This window comes from Lichenostomus cassidix, chromosome 18, assembly GCF_008360975.1.
Source record: "Lichenostomus cassidix isolate B80296 chromosome 18, HeHo_3.0, whole genome shotgun sequence".
In the NCBI taxonomy this organism is placed as follows: domain Eukaryota; kingdom Metazoa; phylum Chordata; class Aves; order Passeriformes; family Meliphagidae; genus Lichenostomus; species Lichenostomus cassidix.
Window position 1 is genome coordinate 6,936,930 of NC_139498.1, and position 22,657 is coordinate 6,959,586.

General features: G+C 58.6%; 1 protein-coding gene across 5 annotated transcripts; it reads right to left on the minus strand.

Moving 5' to 3' along the window:
• Positions 1–219: 219 nt before the first annotated feature.
• RNF157 (ring finger protein 157) lies at positions 220–21,497 on the minus strand. Of its 5 annotated transcripts, none has more exons than XM_085077831.1 (21): positions 21,251–21,497; positions 16,091–16,209; positions 12,191–12,252; positions 11,581–11,727; positions 10,924–11,041; positions 10,758–10,824; positions 10,559–10,602; positions 10,142–10,189; positions 9,804–9,875; positions 9,150–9,309; positions 8,830–8,942; positions 8,287–8,525; positions 8,084–8,192; positions 7,771–7,882; positions 7,144–7,346; positions 6,947–7,012; positions 6,568–6,616; positions 4,962–5,072; positions 4,248–4,343; positions 915–955; positions 220–464 (listed from the first exon to the last, which is right to left on the minus strand). In XM_085077831.1, the coding sequence occupies exons 1-20, from the start codon at positions 21,336–21,338 to the stop codon at positions 915–917; spliced, it is 2,064 nt and encodes a 687-aa protein (XP_084933957.1). In that variant the 5' UTR covers positions 21,339–21,497; the 3' UTR covers positions 220–464. The 5 variants fall into 5 exon arrangements, with proteins under 5 accessions (XP_084933957.1, XP_084933956.1, XP_084933958.1 ...); XM_085077830.1 differs by having other exon boundaries at positions 12,191–12,279; XM_085077832.1 differs by lacking the exon at positions 4,248–4,343 and having other exon boundaries at positions 12,191–12,279; positions 21,251–21,496.
• Between the last annotated feature and the right edge of the window lie 1,160 nt (positions 21,498–22,657).

The window sequence follows — 22,657 nt, forward strand, 5'->3', positions numbered from 1 at the left end:
GAACGCCATCCTCCCGTTGCCCTCACCCACCCACATCCCAGAACCCCCTTGGTGGGGCGACCCTGTCCCATATGCTCCACACACTGCAGGAGAGCAGCCTGGGGGTGTGAGATGAGCGGGGAGGGGGCAGGAAGGGACCCCAGCCCGTCCCTGTTAGGGCTGGAGAAGGGGAAGGTGCTGATGGGGGGCTCCAAAGTGACATGGCTTTCAGCCCCCAAAGAAAAGTCGAGGTTACCGTCTTTTCTTTTGAAAATCAGTCCCGGTACAGCCGAGGGGTGGAGGTGGTGCTGCCCACGATGCCCAGACACCAGGGTCCCTCCGGGTGGGCAGGGGAGTCTGTGTCCCCACCGAGGCTGAGCCCCCACCCGGGCAGGGTGGCCACTGCCTGCTCCAGGTCCCGGGGGCTGGGGGGTGGCAGGGCCAGGTCTGCTACAGCCCCACGTTGTTGTTGGCTGCCTCTGGGCCTGGGGGGAGAAAACAGGGGTTAGGGGCTCCCAAAGCCTGCAGGAGCACTCGGCTCGTTTTTCTGTGGGGGATGCGATTTATTCTCCCAAAATAACGCCCACCTCCCCAGCCCCCCGCTGGGTTTTGGGGGGTGCCTGCACTTACCTCTCCGGGCTGGGGGAGCCCCTTAAAGCCCCGATTTCTCAGGAATGCTGAGGACTAAACGGGAAGCACGGCGCGACCATCGCTGGGTTTAAATCACCCGAATGAAGGGGGCTGCCTGTGCCCCCCTGCCCAGCTAGAGTCCACATGCAGATGCCCAGTGGGGCTGCAGGTCAGGCACGATGTCCCCCTGGGCTGGGCAGTGAGGTGGCTGCCAGCAATGCCACAGCAAGGGGTGACAACCCAGCGCCGACCCCCGGGGGATGAGGCACGAGGTGGGCACAGCTCTGGGGGTCTCATGGTCTCACCTATTCCTCAATGTTAATGGGGCAGGAGTCCGGCACGGCGGCTGCGTGGCAGGAGAGACCAGAAGGCACATGGTGAAGGCGGGAGGCGGCGTGGGGACGTGGGGACATGCACACGAGCAAGCAAACGGGGGGCCTCGGGGGTCTCACCGCCTGCAGACAGGTCTGGGAGGGGCTGGGGAGCTGCTGGGCACGGGCTGAGGGTCCCCATGCATGGAGCCTCCCGGGGTTTCGTGCCAAGGGGGACCGAGGGGTGAACATGCTCGTGGTGCATTAGAAGCTGGGTCCCTGCATGCCTCCTCTGCAGCTGCAGGCTCCCAGTTGAGGCAGCACCCTCCAGCTGGGGCAGGGTGATGGCAGAGCTCGGCCCGTGGCTTGTGTCCCACCACCAAACCCATCAGAGGCTGCCTGGTGCCCTTAGGAAGGGGTGCACCCCTCGGGCAGCTTGGCTGCACCCTCCAGCGAGGTTCAGCCCTGTGCCCAGGGCAGCTCTGAGCCAGAGGGACTGCATGAGAGCATGCCAAGGCCAAGGGCTGAGGTTTTCTCAGAGGGGGAGCAACAAAATCCTGCTGCCTGCTGATTTATGGGAGGTGACAGCTGCCATTTCGACTGGCTTTTCATGGCGAGCTCAGGCTGGAGAGCGAGGCATGTTAAGTCTGCAGATCCCGGAGGGAATGGATAATTAAACAGGACCACATGTACATGCACACGGCAATCCCATTAAGAGCTTGATATTGCCTAAGTCACTGCAGTGCTCCAGAGCAGAGACCCAGCTCTGCTCAGTGCACCCTTGCCAGGCTGCCAAGGAGCAGGGCTGGGGCAGCAGGACATGGTCTGGCCCTGAAGCAGGGTATCAGCCCTGTGCCCACCCACCTCAGCTCCCCCTGGGCGGCTGGAGATGTCTCCCCTGCTGTCAGCAGCTGGCAGACCTGCCCTGGGCAGAGCAGCTCCCAAATCCCACCCTGGTGAAACCCACCCGCCTTGCCCAGCCCACTGCTCACAGCTCGGAGCATCTGCGGCATTAAGCCAGCAAGAGCCCTCGGGGGATTTCAGGTTTTCTCAGCAGCTGCCCAGCCCTCCCACCTTAGTGCCAGCCTTTCTGGCAGATGCCTTTCCCCAGTTTCTCTTTTCAAAGCTGTTTTTGTCACCCCGTCCCTGGCAGAGGCTGTGGCTGGAGGATGCTCTGAGCCCTGGGGACAGACCCTGCAACCCGTGCTCTGCAGGATCCACGGAAGAACACAGATCTATAGGTTTTAATTAAACCTCGTGTCCTAAAATCCCTGGGATGTGGCCTTTTGCCTCCTCCCAAAGCTCTTTCCCACCAGATTGAAATCTGCAGAGATTTCAAAAGAAGCTTTGAGGAACCACATCCTGCGCCTTCGTCCTTTAAGAGAAGGCAAAAATACCATTATCAAATCACAGCATCATGCCACCAGCTTGGAGATTGTCCTAGATGTGGACTCTTGAACACCACAGATCCCAAGGGCCAGTGTACAACTGCCTTCCCTACAAGCAGTGAATGGGGTTGTCACGCGCTGGGTACAAACCCTCAGAAATTTATGAACCAAACAGCCAAAACAAAACCACAAAGTACAGAACACCCCCAGTCTATCTCACCACGAGCCTAAAGGACTGTAAATTGAAAGACACAAAATTGGTTTTAACTCCTTATGATACAGAAGATGACTGTGCCCTAGATGGTTTAAGGGTGCCTGGCATATCCCTCCACAACTGCACCAAAAACCTATAAAATCAACCCTGAACTGGTCAGACTATGAGGTCAAATTGGTTGAAAACCAACAAATATTGCTTAATCCTAGTCCTTAAAGAGATGCAGACCAGTGTTTCTACTATCAGACCAAGATGTTCACCTTCACACACATGCATGGCAAACCACTGATGCAGATGGTTGTGTGGTGAGAGAATGATAGGGGTTTACACGTGAAAGTAATACTTTGAAAGCCCAAGCTGTCTGTTTGGACACAGAACTGTGTCTATTATTTTGAAATGCCTCCTGATAACGACCCTGAATCCATCCCTGTATCCACAGGATAAGGGTGTGTATGTCTAAGAACCTGTTGTGACATCTTAACAGTGGATGACACAAAGATACAGCTTTGTAGTCGCTCCAATCTATTTATTTGTAACTTCACCTATGGAGCAGAGAGTGACTTCAAGCACTCTCTACCAAAAACTGTGCACCAGAACATATGTTAGATGTGTTATATGATGTGTTGTCTCCAATCCTGATTGGAATGAACATTACCCTGGGTAAAAACTGCTGGAACATCCTGATCTACACAAACTGGTACAACAACTCCAAAGAAAACTCAGAAAACAGTGAGCACTGTCCATTACGACAGGGGAAAAACACCTTGTGTCCTACAGTGAGTGAAGAGGGATGGAGAACATCATGTCTGCCATTCCCAGGGGATCACAGAAAGCCCTAAAGCCCCCACTCTGCACCTCCTCTGCCCCCAGTTCCAGCAGGAGGGGCAGCCCCTGCTTTTCCCCACAAATGCTGAGGCTGGATCGCCCCTCTCATGCAGCACAGCTTGTGCTGAGGGCTGCAGCTGCTGGACACATGGACAGGCATGATGGCCAAAGGATGGAGAGGGCAGCCTTAGCTGGGCTCAGCCCTGGGGCCAGATCCTGCACCCCACCCAGGCAGGGGACAAGGGCAGTGCACTCCTCACAGCAGAGCAAGAATTCGACCCTGTGCCAGAGCCATTTGGGCTGCAAAGCTCCCCCTTCCTCATCCTCCCCCTGGCACAACCAAGAGCGATGTGGTCAAGGCTGGCTTTGGCTGGTGCCACAGACAAGGGATGCTTTGCCAGGCCCTCCAGCAAAGCAGAGGTGCTGCTGGGACACCCCCAGCTCCCTCCCCAGCCCCCCCAGGCCGGCAGGGCTCAGCCAGCTGCTGACAGAGGGTGATGGAGGGGACATGGGGCTTTTGTGGCAGGCGCCTGTTCCTCCCCACGAGCCTCAGCCGTGTTTCTCCAGCACAGAAACCAGCAGGAACAGGCGAGGCAGCAGGAGAGGAGGCTTTCCCAAAGGAGCGGGGGGAAGAAAGGATTTCCCCTCCCTCCAGAGGGTTTCACCCACCCTCTTGGCTCTCCAGCACCTGCTGCAGGTCTGAGACCTGCCACAAAGTCAGCTGAAGGGGCAAGGCAGGGGCAGAGTTGCTTTCAGCTTGCCCACAAATGTATTGATGGAGACCCCTTGGAGAGCACTGCCTTGGCTTTTTGGCTTGTTCCTCACTGCAGGGCTGGGCAGGGTCCCCAGCCCACTGCCCCCTGCCACACAGGGGCAAGGGGTCTCCAATACATTTGTCACCTTTGGGCAACTCTGGGCGGGGAAGGGGCACAAGCGTGGGTGAAGAAAACCGTGTTGGCACAGAGCGAACATGAACTTTCACGCAGACGGAGGAGCCTGGGGGGAAGGAAGAAAAAAAAGGGATGGAGAGAGGCTGGGAGGAAATAGAAGTGGAAGGAGGGTGGGGGAGAAAGCATGAAGAAATGGGGGAGATGGATGAATGTTGTGGCTCTGGAGAAAGATGACCTGACCTGACACACCCCATCTCCCTAGCCTTGGAGGAAGAGGAGGATGAGGCAGGCAGCTCCTGCTGTACAGCTGGACTGCCTGAGGATCACATCCCAGTGCAAAATACTCCTGTGCCCACCACAAGTCAGACCAGGCTACAGTTGTGCCACACAATCACCTTTGTGCCACACAACCACCTTCCTGAGGAGAACCTCCTGGGATGCCAGCAGCCCCCTGGCCAAGGGACAGAGCATCCCAGCAAGTCTGCATCTCCCTGGGGACATCCCAGTCTGGACAGGCCACCCTGACCTATGGGTGGTGACATGCCTGGTGCTCAGCCCCACAGAGGGACGGGTGGAAGGGTGCACTGAGGACAACCTGGCAGGGATGGTAGTGGGAATGATGGTGATGGGAGAGGAGGGATGGATGCAAAGGGCTGGGGGGATGCAGGGAAGAGTGGAACTGTCCCCCCCACCCCAAGTTCATGTTCAGCAGACGGCCACTCACCAGGTAAGCAGGCCTCAGAGCACAGTTTATTGTCCAGCGCTTTCACGTGTGCGATGCCCATGTCATTGTTATTGTCACACCTCAGACCGAGGAAAGCGCCTGTCCTCGGGCCTGGAAGGGAGTTAAGGCAGTTAACGCCGCGGCCGGGCTGGGGCTCGACGTCGCCTTTTTAGCACTGGGGGGGTGGGATTTCTGGGGCTTTTCCTCTCCCCTCCCCAGCCTCTTTCAAAGAAAAGAAATGAGATAAAAACGATGCATCTGGGTGGGAGTGGGTGAAGAGTGGACAATAACGCCTGGGCACTCGTTATTGGGCACAGCCCGAGCTGCTCCTTCCCTGGCAGCGGCCGCATCGCAGGGCAGCGGAACAGCTACGATGCGGCGATGGGCACACGCATGAACCCTCCCAGGGTTCAGCCAAACCTTCCCTCTGGCACAGCCAGGCTCTGGTGGCACCCATCACCTCCTGCAGGAGCCTCTCCAGCACCAGTGGTGCAGTGAGAGCTGCGCAGATGCCGGGAGGAGGCAGTAGCTGGATGCGTGGGGCAAAAGAAGCCGTAGCCAAGCTTTTGCAGGGGGGATGGAGGCTTTTGGGGATGAGGGAGGTAATTCTGCTTCTCAGCATCACTTCTACGAGAGATCAGCTCCCAGGTTCTTCCCTGCATCCATCAGATGCAGGTGACTAAACCCCAGGAGGGATGTTCCCAAATAAGCCAGCAGCCCTGCTGAGAACAGGCGCAGGACTGTGTCTGAAGGAGAAAGGCCATCCTGCTCCCAGAGTTGTTGGGATGCCCATGGATGTCCACCACAGCCCCTGGTTGTTCCTATTTGTCATACTTAAATCACCCCACCAGCAAGAGCCTCTCTGCAGGTCAGAGGCCACAATTTGGGTATGGGTGTTCCATGGGTGTTCCTGCTTTCCAGCTTGGCTGAGCATCCAGGTCAGATTGGGAAAGTTTTGGCAAGTTTTTGCTAAAAAGAGACTTGGAAATGTGGGACGGGGCACACTGTGAGCCTCCCTATTGCCCAAAAGCAATCCAGGGTGGTTGGTGGCCAATGGCATGGGGGTGACCACCTCTTTCCTTGGCTACCTGAGCTCAAGGGAGGAGGCAAGAGGAGCCCTCGATGTGCATGTGTTGACTTGCAAAAGCACATTGAGGACTGGCCACAGAAAGTGAGGAAAGCATCCCAACGGGAACAGCTTTGCAGCCCCTTCCTATGGGAATCAGCCCAGACCCTGATTTCTACAGGGGAGAGTTTCAGAGATTTGAGAAAAGACCTCAGTGAGGGAAAACACAGAGAGAGAAGCCTCTTTCCCACTTGGCTCGTTGGAAAAATCAGTGGATCCTGCACACCACCCATCGCCTGCTCCATGTCCCACACTGAGCTCTCTGGGTTCCCCATGGCCAGCTGGTTCCCCCACCCACTGGTGTTCAGCCCACCCGTGGGTGGCCCCACTGTGACAGAGCTTTCCCTGTCTCCAGTGCCCACAGAGTCACCCAGGGCTGTCCCTGATGGCAGCAGGGGAGCTGGGGACAGCCCAGCACCTGCCACTCGTGGTGACAGCGAGCTGAAAGTGAGGGGACAACAATGACCCGGAGCCTTTTACCGTCTTCCTGTGTGGGAGAGGCGTCCTGGTCCTCCAGCACGTCATTGCCCTGTGGCACAGGCAAGAGGCAGCGAGAGTTAGCTGGGGGCTGTACCAGGGGCTGTTCCCAGCTCCCTTTGTCCCTTTGGGGGAACATCCCTGGCCCTGGGGGTTCTGTGGATCAGGACTGTCAGCACAGCCCCACTGCCCCATCCATCCCCAGGGCAGCCCGCAGGGACATGGATGCATGGGCAGCCCCTTCCCCAGGCCAGCCCAAGGGAATGTGGTGCCAGCTGCTCATCTTCCCCTCCATGGGCACAGCTGGGATCCCCCTCTGTGCCAGGTGACACCACAGCTCCCACAGGTGACACTCACAGCTGCTCAGGGTGGTTATGGTTACCTCGGCATCGCGCTCCTCGGCAGAGATGCTGACAAAGTTTAGATCTGGGGACTCCACAGGTGTTGACTGTAGGAGGAGGGTGGGAAAGATGGGAAAAAAACCAAAAAAATAGTCTGTTGCCAGTGGGTTTGGAGGAGGAGTTACATCCCATGGGAAGCTCTCCAACCTGGGCACCATCAACAACCCCCAGTCCCTACCTCTCCATCAGAGGCTGTGACGCTTGCAGCTGCAGGAGAGGGGAGCATATCTCCCTCCTCCTCCTCCTCCTCTTCCTCCTCCGTGCCAGGGGCGATGTAGGAGCCAGACATGGAGGACACGGTGTCAGTGCTGAGCTGGGAGTGCTGGCTCTGGGAGGAGGCCATGGACATGACGGACTGAGCCAGGCTGCTGCTCACGGGCTCTGGGGGAGAGCAGAGGCTCAGGGGGCTGCTGGACCCCCCCACCCACGGGTGGGAGTCACAGCACAGCACTGCTAACTGGGGAGGGGCTAATGAGGAGGAGTGGGGTGCAGAGGAAGGACTGGCAGCTGCCATGGAGATGGGATGGGTGCAAAGCTGCCAGCAGCAGGTCCCCAGGGTTCACAGCCCCCCATTTCTGGGTCTACAGCGCGGCAGAGCAGGCATGATTAGTGTCCCAGCCACCCCCATCTCCCGGTCTGTGGGTGACAAAGCAGAAGTGATGCCCTGGGGCTCCATCCAAAGTCCATGGCAGGGTGAGAAGGGGCCATGCCACCCCTCCTTGCATCCCCCCACAGTGTGACAGCCCTGAGACCACCATGCCACTCCTCTGTCCTGCCAGTGCCTGTGAGCCCCACCGTGCTGTACCTTCTGGGGACGAGATGGTGGAGGACAGGGGTGTCCCAGTGCAGGAGGACTGGTCGATGGCTCCTGATGATGACAGGGTGAGGTTTTCACTCTCCGGCGTCGCACCACATTCCTGGAAGAGGAGCCCAAGGGGAGGATGGGATTGGGGATGTTCAGCATGAATGGACCATCTCCCCCCAGGCATCCTTATGGATGGAGGAAGAGCCAGGAGGGGCAAACCCCAGCCAGTCTCTCTGGTCCCATGCCTCCCCCAAAGCTGCTGCCCCAATCCAGTGCCTCAACTCATCACCAGCATGTTTTGGACAGTGCTCACCTCCTCACGCCGGCCTGGGGATCTCCTCCTGGTGACCCTCAGCTCTGACTCAGTGCATGACTTCTCATCCTCTTCTTCAGGCAGGATGGAGGAGTTCTGCGAGATGGACCTGGCCAAAGGGGCAAAGCAGAGCATTTCACCCCTGCCCACAGCCCCCAGACCCCCTGAGCCCCCCAGACCCCTGTGCCCACCCCAGTACTCACTTGGAGATGCTCTTCTTCAGCTTGAGCCCCGGGGGGCCGCAGTCGGGCAGGCGCTCGAGGGGTGACAGGGCCCTCAGGGGGGGCAGGGGGCCCTCACTGCCGTAGGAGGGCAGGGTCCCCACGCCCGGGGGATCCCCCAGTGCTCGCAGGGGCAGCGCGGCTGGCGACGGGGTCAGTGGCCCATTGAGGGCCTCCAGCAGTGACACCACCTCGTATCCCGGGGGGATGTTCTCTGAGGACTGGGGAGAGGGGGAGATGGCGTGAGGATGCTCCCTGGGCCGTTTTGCTGATCCCCTCACTCCCAGGGGGATCAAGATGCCCAGGGAGAATCCCAAACCCAAAGAATGGACACCTGCAGACACCCACCCAAAAGCCTTTCCTTGGGTTCTTTTTTTTTTTTTTTCCTGCAATACCAACCCTTTGTTTGTCACAGAATCAATTTGCATTAAATAAACAAACCTTGTCCCTCGGAAACACACGGACCCCCAAACCTCCCCACCCAGCTGGAAGAGGCTGGGGTCCCACACTCAGCCAGGCACTGACCGAGTGCTCCTCAGAGTCAGAGGTCTGCGAGGCGATGATGGGGTTGAAGCTGGTGGGCGAGAGGGGGCCCAGCTTCTTCCTCATGGCTCGGATTTGAAGCAAGGCTCGGAAAGCTGCAGCAGCAGGGGAAAAAGGGAGAGGTGAAAACCAGGCACTGAAAGGAGATGCGTCAAAAACAAAAAAAAAGCCACCCCAGTTCCCAAGAGGGACATCCCCACTCTGCCCAGCGGTGCTGCAGGGACTGCAGAACTCAAGGGTGGGAGGTGGCAGCCCGTTCCCAGAGATGGCAAGCAGCCCACCCAAGCTGGCCCGGGCCTTACGCAGCCTGCAGATGGGGCAGTTGTTGGCCTGGTAGCGCAGCGTGTCGGCGCAGGTGTTGCAGAGGCAGAGGTGGCGGCAGGGCAGGATCAGGGTGTCCCTGACGTCCGACAGGCAAACCACACACTCGGCGCTGTTGTCACTCACCTCATCCTCGGCCACCTGCTCAGGGAGGGAACTGCTCAGCCTCAGGGTCCCCAGCCCATGTGGCACAAGGGTGGGTGCTCTAAAATAATGGCTGGGTGCTCCAAGAGGGTCCTGCCTGTGTCCATGGGGTGGCTGCTCTTGAAAAACCCCACTGGGACCTCATTCCTCCCCTCCAGGAGGGTGGGAGGTGAGGCCAGAGGAGACAGAAACCCCAGCTTTTACATTCAGAGAGCAGACTATGAGGCACATCCCATGCCTTGAGCTCCCCATCTAAGCCATCACCCTCCCCAAAGGGACCACAAAGGACAGGAGCAAAAGCTTAATCCTTCATCTTTCTGCCTCCAGCAGCTTCGATTCCAACACAAAGTCTCCCCAGGCATCACCAGCTCTGAGCTGTGCTGCAAACTCTTGCCCTGATCATGTTTTAGTGGCCAGACCTGTGCTAGGGGATGGGCAGAGGGGATGAGGGAAGATCCCCAGGATGCAGGCTGGGGAAGGCAGGCACAGACCTTGGAGTCCTGCGTGTTGTACTTGTTCTCGATGCCGTAGATCTCCTGCAGGAGGTAGCTCACACCATCCACCTGCAATCCCATGGGCAGGGGCTGAGGAGCAGAGACACCTTCCCCAGAACCACTGCAGCTCCCAGCCCCCTCCTTGGGCCAGCCCTTCTCCCCCCAGCATCCAGGGCTTCTCTTTGCATTGATAACCTTGAATTTGCACTCCTTGGGAGGCAGGGGCAAGGCTGGGACATGCCTGGGGCTTTTGGGGCTCCCCAAAACCCCTCAATGCCGTCCCTGCAGGGCGTGCAGGGTGGCTGCCATCACCTCAGGGACATCCCAACACTCACCACTTGTTTCTGCTTGAGGGGCTTCACGCAGAAGGTGCCATCGCTGTGCTGGAGGGAGGAGAGAATGCATGGGTGGGCACCCATGGGTGGCTGTGCTGGAGCACCCACCCACCCTGTGGCTGGCACTGCTCCCTCCTCGCTCCCAACAAGCCCATTTTGCAGGAATTCTGGTTTTTCCCAACAGCCCAGCACCAGGTAATTGTGGGATGTCACACACATTGCAAAGCTGGAGACTTCTTGGAGGAAGGAAGGTGGAGTTGAGCCCAAATACCTCAAAAGTGGGTGCTAAAAATGAGGGAATAGTCCCAAAATTTGAGAAGCAGCCCCAGCCCAGCAGCACCTTCCCGATTCCCAGGAATTCTTGCACCCAGTGGGGTGAAGGGGTAGCAGGGAAGGGTGGCCCAGTTTGGCACTCACCTTCTCAAAGGTGGCCAGCAGCACATGGCAGTGCCCGCTGTGCTCTGCAAGACACAAAGGGACACGTAGGGCTCAGGGGACAATCATGGGGACAGACAGAGCCACGGCAGCAGCAAGGAAAAGCAGGAGGCTCTGCCCAGCTGGCATCACAACGCCAGCAAACTGGGAAAACCCACCCAGCAAGGAATCCCCTCCTCACCCTCTCCTTCATCCACCACTGCCTGCACCACCATGGGATAAACCTCGCGGTCCAGGTCGAAGCCCAGCTGGAGGGAGACAGGAGAGGCTTGGTGAGATGGAGCAGCGACTGAGGCTTCATCCCACCTCCATCCCATGGGATGATGGCAGGGGCGGGGCAGACCCACCTCCTCCTCGCTCCACTCGGAGGGGTCGATGGTGTGGGAGGGCACACAGAACTGCTGGCACACCCCCCGCTTGTAGTGCACCGTCTCGGACTGCAGGCTGTTGTCCCTGGGGATGTAGCTGTCCCATGGAGAGAGGACAGGGTCAGGACACCACAGGTGTCCCCACACTCCTCTTGCTCCCCCCAGATCACAAATGCCAGGTAAATGGGGTGGTCACTCCTCCCCTCCCAGATGCCTCTTGGGGCTGAGGGAAGAAGTGCTGAAAAGGGCTAAAATAATCCACAGGGTAAAATAAACACAGGGCAGCCAACAAAGCACAGAGGGGACAGGGACAACTCCACAGCCAACCTGGAGGTGACTGTGAGGGACAATGATTTCCCCTGGTCTCTGTTCTGACCTGAAGGTAAAAAGAGGGAGCAGGATGGGACAGGGAAGGAGTGAGCAGGGGCTGGCAAGGACCTCATGGTGGCACCTGGATGGAGCTCCCCTCCATCAGCACTGCGTGCAGCTTCCCTGAAGAGGAGAGATGCTCCAGGAGGGAAAATCTCCCTGTCCATCAGCCAGGGACACACACTGGGCTTGGGGGGACACAGGCCAGGCTGGGGGGTGGCACAGGCCAGGCTGGGGGGTGGCACAGGCCAGGCTGGGGTCCCTCACCTTGCCACCCCGTTGTGAAACTCCTCCGTTGCCTGGTAGTAGATGGTTATGGCCACACGGGCGTCCGTGTCGAAGGTGAACTCCACGTTGTAGTGCACCTTGGCTTTGCTCACTTCTTCCCCGGGGGTCTTCACCTCCTCCGAGCACCTGGGGAGCACAGAGGGTCCAGGAGACAGCCCTTGGGGTGCACCAAAAGGGGCTGCTGCCCTCCATCAGGGGACACTGAGGCACACCAGCAGCGCCCGGCATGCCCAAGGTCAGGCCTGCAGGCTGGGAAGTGCCGCAGACAGATTTCAGCCCTAATCGCGAATCTCACGGCCCTGCCGCAATCCCCAGCCTCCCTCCAGCAAAGCCTTCGGAAGGTGGGGGAGGAAGAAGAAGCAAAGCACTTCAAAGGCAGCGCTAAGCTGCTTTAATCCTGCGGCAGTGCCTGTGCTGGCATGCGGGAACCGGGAAGGGAAGGCAGGGCACGTTTGGAGAGCAGTGCCTCATCCCCTCCATCCACCCGTGCTGGAACGGGAGCAGCCAGGAGCTGAGAGCATCCAGGAGCTGGGAGCATCCAGCAGGACCCTCCCTGCCCGGGGCTCAGGGCTGGGCTGCCCAGACTCACTTGACGAGGCGCAGGGTGTCCTTGCGGATATTGATTAAGCTCCTGAGGGTCTTCACGGGTTCCTGAGGAGGTGGAGCAGCGTAAGGGAACTAGGATGAGAGAGACAGCGGTGAAGGCAGACGCACACGGGGGGTTATGGTGGCTGTGGACCCCGCAGTGACCCAGGCCCTGCACCCTGTGGAGGGAATTCGGGTGGTCTGGGCAGCCTGGTGGGTGCTGAGCACCCGCAGCTCCTGCTGGCATTTGGGGAACAGGCAGAGCGATGACAGGGACATCCCTCCACAAACAGCCAGCCCAGGACAGCAGGGACAGTTTCACTGGGGAGGGAGCACACAGAGAGGGGCTGTTCCTTGTCCCTTTGGCTAGAGAGTGAGAGGGACGTGGGGCACAGAGCAGGCAGCTGCTGAGCCATTTTTAAGCTGCTGGATGAGGCTGGGCAGAGGGAGGCTGAAGCTCCCTCCCTGACACAGCCATTCTTCCTGTGCTGGGTGGGATTTGGGTGGTGGGATCCCTGCCAGCCTCATGCCCAGAACAGAGAGCCAACAGGGTGTCTGGGCAGGAGCAGGCAGGTAGCAGCATCCCTCCTCCAAGGTGATATTGTCCTTCCCAGTCCTTCCTGTCCACTTGATAGGGGCTACAGGGGACAGGTGACACAGTGGCACCCAGGGGACATCCTCTCCTTGGCACCACAGCCACCAAAGGAGAATGAGGGCAGTGGGGAAGGGATGCAGGACCCACCTCCCCCCTTCCATCTCCATCTCCAGGTAGGTTGAGCCCCAGGAGGGATCAGCCCTGATTAAGGGCAAGCTGCCACTGCGTGCCAGGGGACAGCCAGAGCCAGGAGGGTGTCAGGTGCCATCAGGGATGGCAGACAGTCAAAGAGCCTCAACTTCTGCCTCTGGAGATGGAATTGTGTCCCATTGTCCCTCAGTGAGGCACCCACTGCACCCCAATACCAAGGGGACAAAACCAAACTGCAGGTGGCACTTGGGGATGTCCTGCAGGGAGCCAGGTACCTGTTTCCCATGTCCCTGGTGCTCTCACATATGGAACAGCCATCATCACCTAACCTGTCCCCAGAGCCATTGTCACCTTCCCTGTCCCCAGAGCCCTGCAGAGCAGGAAGGATGGGACTGGGGGACCCGTGCTGGGCTCAGAGGGACAGGGTGGGACAGGCACTAAAGGCAGATTAAAGCCTAGGCTGGACACAGAGTGGCTGATGGCACCAGAGGCTTTGCAGAAGAATTCCCAGCACACAGTCCCACTGCTCTCATCCCCTCCATGAGGGGAAAAGGGCAGCAGAGTCATTAAACTGCTGTTAACGAACTTTTTAATGAGTCACTAAACGTGCACCTGCAGATCTGAGCACCTGCAGAGTCACCCACTGCAGCTGGAAGGGAGAAAGTGAGAACAGCCTCCAGGCTGGAGCTGAGCCATGTCACGACACGTTGTGCCATGTTGTGATACATCCCCTGCTATTCAAACTAACGCAATCATCCCAAATTGCTCGTTTGCACCTTGCCCAGCCAAAAATACCCAAACCAAGCCTGGCAGGGAGAACACCCATGGGTGCAACCCCCCTCCTGCTGCAGCCCCGGGGGTGGGTGACAGAGGAGGGGAGGAGCAGCCAGGTCCCCTGGTGCCACCCACGGGGTCCGTTGGGCTGGGCAGGATGGGGAAGTGCCGCAGGCAAATCTTGTGCTGCAGAAACCACTTTGGGTTCTTTCACTCCCACGTGTGAAAAGCACTTTTTGGGGGTGGTTGAAATTTTTTTTTTTTTCTTTTTAACTACATTTGACAAGCCAAGTTTTGCATTTCAGAAAGGGGCCATTCAGAGGACTTTTTGCATCTCGTCACTTTAAATCAAGCTGAAACACAACAGAAAAAAAAGGGTAACGGTTGCAGTGAAGTTAAGAATGTCATCCACGTGCCTTTAGCAACATTTGGTTCAGGCCAGCTTCTGTTAGAGTGAAATTAAAACCACCCTCAAAAGTCTGTTCTGGGGTTTTTCTACAAGCAGACCCCAGCAGGTTTGTGTGGGCAGGGAAACCCAGTGGCACATTTCAACAGTACCTGCCTTCCCCTGCGTTCTCTGGGTGCCTCCAGCAGCTTCTCTGCTCCTCAGCCCCTGCATGGTGGCAGCTACTTCAACATGCAACGCCCTTCCCAGCCCCTTGGGAACCTGTTCCCAGCTGGAAAATCCAGATTGTCATGTATCCATGGAGGGGAGAACCTGCACAGCCTCTAGCTGCTCTGCACATCCCTGTGGCAGCAGCACTGCTCATAGCTCAGGTAAAGTGCTCTGCTCACAGAGCACTTGGGACACAGTTTTTCCATGATCTCCTGGCCCTTGATGCTCAAGAAACCCCAAATAAATCCCCCACCAAAAAGAAGAGGCCATCTCCAATGCTTCCAGCCCAACCAGGGCTCTCACAGAAGGCCAGAAGGCAGAAGCATCATGGCCAAGAAGCACCAGGACAGGACTTGGAGGCAGCATTAGAGAGGCCCACGTGTTGCCAGACTTGGACCAGAACCAACACAGGTCCTCCCCAGCTCCTCCCTGAGCCCCCAAAACTGGCCTGACCCAAAAGTCCAACCCCAGAACAACCCCTGGCTCCCCAGGGAGACAGGAGCCTGGTCTCAGCTCTGCAGCCCAGGGCCATCAGTAATTAAACCAGAGCAAGACAATTTAGCTCATGATGCTGCATTAATTCTCTCTGCTGTTTCCAAGCTGTTCCTTTGCCTTCCCTGCTGCTCTGCTGTCGGGGCTGCTGACATGGGAACTGCTCACTGGGCAGTTTAGAGGCTTTTACTGTAATCAAGAGGATTTCTCAACACTCGCTGCTGGAAGAGACCCTGAGTGCTGACTTCTCATTTTCCAGGGAAGCACAGAGGATGGAGAGAAAGGCACTGCTTTTGCCCACCCAGTGTTTATGGGTTTTGGGGGAGTTCCTGGCCTTGACTCTGCTGGGATCCCTGCTCTGGCACAGCCCAGGGCTGGACACTTCCCTGCTGAAGGACTGCACAATGCTGCCAAAATGTTTCTGAAGCCAATTCCAAGGAGGAAACCAGAACCTTGCTGGCAGCAGGCAATGCTCAAGAGCTGGGCCAAAGAACCAGGCAAGTTTATCTCGAATCAACAGAAAGGTTTTGGTGCTAATTGAGTTCTCAACCCGAATTTTTTTAATACTTGACCCCTCCAAGCTCCTCCAGCCAGTGCTGGTGAGCTGTCCCACTGCTGAGAGGCACCTGGACGAGAGGGGGACATCACTCCCATGGCTGAATCCTGCTTCCATTTCCTCCCTTTCCAGAGGCAGCAGGCACAAAAACCATCTCCAGGAGCCTGGGGTGTAGGGACCCCTCTCCAGCCAGCTTCCCTGAGAGCAGCTGGAGCTGGCAGCACCCAGCCCTGCAAAACCCAGCTGTGCTACCAATCTACCCCCTCCTTTTTATTTTTATTTTTTATTTCTTCCCTCTTTTTGCTAGAGCCCAGAGAGTAATTTCATCTGCTCCTGTCCAAGATACTCTATTACCCTGCACCACACCAATGCCTCTGTGCCATACTCCTGTCTGAGATGTGGCTCCTGGATGAGATGGGGAAGGCAAGAGGAAAAGCAGCTCTTGGAGAGGGAATGAGAAAGAATTTGGATTAAATCAGCCCATTCCCCCTCACCATCAGGAGTTAGTCCCCAGTGGAGGACAGGCTGCAGCAGGTCCCCAACCCTTGTATCAGCCACCAGGGAACCCACTCAGCCCACCCCAGGCTGCTTGGCTGGCTCTGCTGTGGAGGGGACAGCCAGCAGCCTTGTCCCACTCACCCCATCACACACACAGCCATTTGGTTGGGAAGGCTGTGCCTGTACCCAGATCCCCCCCAGCCCCCTGTCCCCCAGTACCCACCACCACGGGCCGGTTCCCCAGGAAGTTGAGGTCGCTGTTCTCGCCGAAGAGGTACCCCTCGGGGTGCGTGGAGTCGAACTTCTCTCCGCCCATGATGAAGTGGTTGGCAAAGTAACTCCCTGCGATGAAAACACAGCGAGAGGCTGAGCAGAGGGGGAGGAGGGAGCTCCAGCCGGGCGATGGAGCGGCACGAAGCCACCGGATCGATGGCTCGGAGGTGACTTTGTCGCCAGGGTCACCTTGCTGGGAGCCTTTCTGGTTGAGCTCACTCGCTGAGAGCCCCCGGGCAGGCAGAGGCTGCCAAGAAGCCACACTCCCTGCATCACACCCACTTCAGCATCACAGTCCAAACCTGGGCACACACAGGGGCAAGGCTGGTGCAGGGTGCAGCTATGGCAGCACTGGCCTTGGGGCTGCTCCATCCTGTGGGATTTAACTGTGCCTGCTCCCCTTTCCCTTCCTGTGAGCCCCAGAACACCCTGAGCCACCCAAGGTCACCCTGACCTTCAGCCATCCCCACACTGGCAGGAGCGGCTGGATTGTGGTCTGTGAGGAGGAAGAGGAAGACTGCTCTCCTGGGGCAGCAGAGCAGTGCTAATCCTGGCCATAAACACCAGCCTGTGTCCCGAGGAGGCAGGAGGGGCAGGGGCACAGCCTGACCTGCCAGAGAGCCCTGGAGGAACCAGGCTGGCTCTCACACCCCCAGGGATGCTGCTGGGAAGGGCAGCATGGACCAGACAAAGCCCTCAAAACAAGCAGAGCTGCTCCTGCCCAGAACCTGATGTCACAGACCTCATGTGCCCCCAAGGCAGCGTGTCCACAGCCAGACACTGCCCAGGTTTGCTGCAGCTGCCACCAGGAACGTGGGCAAGGCACAACTGAACTGAGTTTGGTCAGTTCTCAGCCTGCAGCCTTCCCCAGGAAGGCCTCACCTGCAGGAGGGAGGATTTTGGGGCTCATAGACCCTCCAGGTCAGCACCTCCCCCTGCAGAGTGCTCCCCATTGCCCTGATGAACGCTGGGCAATGACCAGTTTCCCTTTTCCCCTGCCAGGGTAAAGCACGAGCCAAAACACCGAAATGTCCCAGCCCTCAGCTGGGAGCAGCCCCCAGGTCAGGCATTTCTCCACCAGAGGAGATTTTCCTCCCAGCCCAGCCAGGAGTCAACTGGTGCCTGGTCCTTGTCCATGAGATCTGGGCTGTGTGGGAAAAGCACATTGTGGCCCAGGAGCTGGCCAGGCAGGAGGGTTGGAACTTAAGATGGGAAAAAAGGGAAAGGGGAAGGTGGACAGGGATGGAGCACCAGTGAGGGGAGAGCAGAAGCATTGGGAGTCAGTTAGACATGGACACAGTGTGCTGCATCCTGACAGCCACAGGAATAGGGCTTATAAAAACCCCAAACCCACCAGCACAGATCCATCTGCACCCACCCCACCCCGGGGACACCTCAAAACCAAACCTTTGGGACCACACATAAAAGAATTCAAGCCTGGGCTGCAGCTCTGCTTGTGGGGACTGAGATCAGAGCTTGCAATCAGCTTCCAGCAGAGGCAGGGACTGGCCAGGGCTGGAGGAGGCTTTAATACTGCACTTAAAAACCAAAACTGAGCCCAAAGCCCAAGGGGAAGAGCAGGGGGGATCTAGGGGGGGCAGGAGGGATGAGTGGGGTCCCACAGCTCTGCCCCAAGGCCCCGTGGCACAGGGATGCCCGGATGCAGTGAGCCCGTTAGCAAACGTCGACCATCAATTATTGATGCCTGCTGCTTTCAGGTCCCATTTTCCATGTACATAATTTATAGGCAGCTCGCCTGGAAGGACTCGGCCACGTGGAAAAAAAAGCCCCAAGAGCAAAGTGCCTTCAGAGCTGCCTGCAACAGCACAGCCAGGGGAGAATGGAGCCATCCAGAGCTTTTCCTGACACTGACTTGGAGGAAGAGCGGGAGATGGCAAAAAAATTATATTTAAGCATGGAGAAAAGCCACCCCAGCACTGGGAAAAACCTGGAAAATGGAACACAGGCTCTCTGTGATTGGCCCAGCCACAGTTTGGTGGGTGCTGGGGGCTCCTGAAGGATGGGCAGAGCAGGTGAGGACCATGCTGCCATCACTGAGTCTCCCTGCCACAGCTTGAGAGCATCCCTGGGTGCTGCAGGCTCCCAGCACATCCCCCAAAGGCTTCAACTCCCTCTTGACAGCAGACAGAACCAGCTCTGTGCTCCCTCCCTGGAAAGGTCCTCCTTGCTGTTAAACAAGAGGCTTGAGTCGTGCCAGGCTTCTCCAGGGAAGCAGCAGCACAGGAAGCCCAGGGCATCGGCAGGAGCTTGTCAGTGACTCCCTGGACAGAGCCAGGTGGCAGAGGAGGGAAGCACCTTCCCAGCCCCAGCCTCCTCATTCTGGGATAATTGCAAATCCAACTACTACTCCGGGAGAAGGGGAGCCTGTCAAGGACAGCCACATCTCGGGAAGGCTGTGCAGAGCGGCTGCTAAAAAGGAGCAACAAACCCAAATTGCCTGAGTTTCCTGGCAAAAAAAAGTGTTTATGTCCAGCACATCTGCTGGCACCAGCTGTGAGCTCCTTTTCCCCATGGGTGCCACCTTGTGCAGGTGAAGAAGGGAGAGGACCCTCGGTGTGCTGTGCCCCTGGCATGCAGTGACACACATCCTGCACTGTCCCTAAAGCCATCTCTGCCCTCCTGGTGCCTGGTACTGCAGCCTCTGGCTCTCCAGCGTTACAGCCTCACTCTCCAAAGCTGCTGAAACAGAAAAGCTCATTCCCAGCTCACCCACACACTCCTGGCGAGGGAAGCACCAGGTCTGCACAGCCTGCGGTCAGCCCGGGTGGCCATGGCAAGGCGCCGGCACAGGGACACCCTGCGGCAGCGGGTGCCAGCACAGGGTGCTGTGGTGAGCTGGTGAAAGGCTCCGGGTGCTCCTGCCCTGGGCAGCCCGTTATTTAATCCCGTGCTCTAAAGCGGGCAGCCAGAGCCAGCCCAGCCGGAGCTGACGCCAAAGCCTGTCCACAGCACTGCTGCGTCAGCCCTCGCCCGCCCTGGCTGTGCCACCACCTGGGGTTGTGCCCCCACGACTGGCAGTGTCGCTGCTGGGTGAATCCCTGTGCTCCTGCCCCCAGCCAGGGTCCTGCTCACAGCCCCACGTGCCCCAGGGGAGTGGTGCCAACCTCAGCCGGGCACAGGGGCTGAAAGCTGGAGACTTGCCCCAAAAGCCATCCCAGCTCCATCTACAGCCCCGGCTAGCTCTCTGTCCCAGTTGCAGCCACTGAAGTAAATCCCAGCCTTTGTTTCAAAAATTATGGCTTAACTCCTCCCATTGACATCCTGCCTGGAGGGGATGGGACCCCCAGGATGGGGACATGCTTAACTGGGACAAGACACAGCTGTCCTGTTCCCGCGGGCTGAGCTGCCTATCCTGAGTGAGCCCACAGCCTAACAGCCAGAGCCACATCCACAGAGAGAGGGAAATGCCCACTGGTCCCATGATATTCCCCTCCAGGAGCACATTTCCAAAGCCAAGGGCTGTTTCCAGGTGGCATTTGAGGCGATTGAAGCGCTGCCGCCACGGAGGAATCGGCTCCGCTGCCCAGCACGTCCTCCCTGGGCTGCCGGCAGCGCTGAAGGCAAATCCCACTCGGATTAAAGACAAACCAGCCATAATCTCCCAGGGCCACCAGCCTGCCCTTGTCCCAGTGCAGATGGCTGTGTCACCTGGGCACCTCCTGCCCCACTCCCCGCGGACCCTGGGCAGCACCAGGACCATCCCAACTCTGACCATACCCCAGAGGTGGGACCAGCCCAGCTGAGCACACCCAGGAGCCCCGGGCTCTCCCTGAAAACCGGAGTTAAGCATCAGCCTGGTGATCCCTGCCAGCTGAGATGAGTTTGGAGGTGCTCAGCTGGGTGTACTTGCACCCTCCACCCCTGAGCACCCAGATATTTCAAAAGCTCCTAAGTAAGACGGGGTCCCGAGGGAAAAACCCGTAATGCATGGAGACACGGTCCCTGCAAAGAGCAATCCCAGGAATGGGGTGGTCCAGCCTGACCTGGCATCAAGGTGACAGAGGCTTTGAAACCACGTAAAAAGGGGAGCTGAGGGAGCCCTGCGGGAGGCCAGGCTGTCAAGGATCAGCCATCTCCAGCCAGCTGTGCAACCTATTTTAGATTAAAGTTGTTTTTTTTTTAAAGGCAACCACAGCTTTTCAGGACACGCGCAGGGTTTGTGTTGGCTGTAATTCTTCCTAAGGAGGTCTTTAGTTGTAATTAGCGAGCAATTTATCACGGCGCTAACGATCCGAGCGTTTACCTTATCCTATTAACTACCAAAATAGTTACCTATTAATAATATTTAGTGCTGCAAGGATCCTGTGCCATCTCCTCACATGCACGCACGGCTCTCCGGGGCATCACCCACCGGTGGTGGGATTTTTGGGGCTCTGAAGCGCTGCCCACCCAAGGACTGGACCCCATCACCCTCCCCAGCGTGCCCCCCTCGGACACCAGCTCGGCGCGGCCCTTGCAGGGAAAAGTGAGGCACAGAGGGGAGGGACGGATTTTCCAAGGTCACGCACAAGGTTTGAGACAGGGCCGGCTTGGGGAGCGGGAGATGCATCACCAGCAAGCCTGGAGGCAGGGAGAGGAGCCGGGAAGGAGAAAGCTCCCCACGGCAGAGGCTGGGGTGCTATGATGGGGCAGAGCCCTGGGAAGGAGGGATCCCCTCCAATCCCTCCCACCCCAGCCTCCCTCATCCTCCCGGGAATTTAAACCCAGGATTTTCCCGAGCAGCCAGCACCGGAGCAACCGGCTATAAAAAGCGCCTCCGGAGCCCGGTGCCGCAGACCACGGCTACAGAAATAATCAGAACAATAATGTCATTAAAGTCGCGTCAACTCAGCCAAGTTTGGGAGCGGGGCTGGGCTGGCAAAGGGGCGCCCGGAGAGGGGTGACCCCCATCCCTCCCGCGCCGCACTCCCCCAGGGTGCCCCGCACCAGACCCAGAATTTAGGGTGCCCCTCTGTGCGTCAGCGTTTGCCTTGGGGTGCGCAGGGTCACCCCCGCCCGGAGCAAGGTCGTGCCCGGTGCCCGCCCGACTCGCTCCCCTCTTCCCTTCCCTTTTGGCAGCACCGGGACGCGGGACTCCCCGGGGGCTCACCGGATTTCGGGGGGTATCTGTAGACGGAATTAGCGGGGATATCCACTTCCTCCACCCCTGCGTTCTGCCGGCTGGTCAGAGCCCCCATGGCCGGGCCGGGGCTCAGCGGGCGGGGGGCGGCGGGGTGTCCTCCCGCCCGGGACCGGGACGGGGGCCGGTACCGGAGCTGGCGGTGGCCCCCGCCCGCAGCATCCTCCGCTCCGCTCTGCGCCGCGCCCGGCGCCGCCTCCGCGGCACCGCGGGGCTGCGACACTCGGGGCGGGGCTGGCATCGGCCGGCACGCCCCGGCCCGCCCCGGCTCGGTCCGGCTCGGCGGTGGCGTGACGGGACGAGATGCTGCCGCTGCCTTCCCGGATCACCCCGCCCCGGTGTCCCCAACCCACCCAGCCAGCGGGGTCCCCGCTCAGGTGCCACTTACCTGTCGCCCTAGGTGGCACACGCGTGGCCACAGTGCCACCCACCCGCCATACCCTGTGTCGCCCAGTTGCCTCCAGTACTGCTCTGTGGTCCTCCTCGCCATCATCTGCCACCCCCAGTCACCCCCAGGGACCTCTGTCCACCCCGGCCCACTCTCCTCCCTTTGACCCCAACCGAGCACGGTCCCTCTTGTCCCTGCACCCCCTGCCACCATCGTGTCCCCTGGGAGAAGGACAAGCCCCCCAAGCCATAGGGGGAAGGAGTCGGTGTAGCTGTTGGGACAAGGGCTGGTTCCCTCCAGCAGCACCCCAGGGCTGCACAGCGCTGCAGAGGGTGCAGGTTAAAGCTCCCTCCATCCTCCCCAGCCTGCCTTCCCAGCTCCGCTCCACACCACCAGCAGCTCCATCCGCTGGCCGCAGCCTCTGGAGAGCTGCCTGTCCGCTCCAGTGCACCCCAACAGATCCCCCAGCTCTCCCAGTGTTAAATTATCGGGAAGCACTGGTCACCTACTCATTTTCCACTTGGAGCTGAAGAGGAAGGATGGACCCTTTGACCGCTCACTCAAACCCGCCGGTGATTAATTAGTCCGGCAGCGCCAGTTAGTGGAGCATCACATGATTTTGATTTGAGTTGATAACACGAGTGCTATAAATATCGAACGGGAGATGTGCAGGGAGGCGGATCAGCTGCCCTGATGTCCTCGGCTACTCAGCGGTGACGAGCAAAGGCCGTCCCTGGGGCTCCCCCCTTTATCCCCTCCCTGCAGAGGGACACATGAATCCTCCTCCCCAACTGCTTCCTACCCACACGGCCCCAAAGGCAGCTGAGAAAAGCCAAAGCAAAGAGCAGCCAGCGGTGGCTTTGTACCGTTTGTCAGCCTGTCACTGTCACACCGGGACCCGTATTGCCAGCAGTGACACCATGCCCATGCTGCTGGATGTCACACCTGGGCTGGGCGCCAGCGGGAGCACCGGCTGAAGGGGAGGATTT

What these genes read in the sequence shown, in the direction of transcription:
- RNF157 (XM_085077830.1), bottom strand. Translation starts at nt 21,338, where the DNA reads ATGGGGGCTCTGACCAGCCGGCAGAACGCAGGGGTGGAGGAAGTGGAT. An exon ending in TTTCACAACGGGGTGGCAAG is followed by an intron (nt 11,042 to 11,580) that starts GTGAGGGACCCC and finishes TCCATGGGACAG; the next exon opens with CTACATCCCCAGGGACAACA. An exon ending in CCGAGGAGCGCGATGCCGAG is followed by an intron (nt 6,617 to 6,946) that starts GTAACCATAACC and finishes CCTGTGCCACAG; the next exon opens with GGCAATGACGTGCTGGAGGA.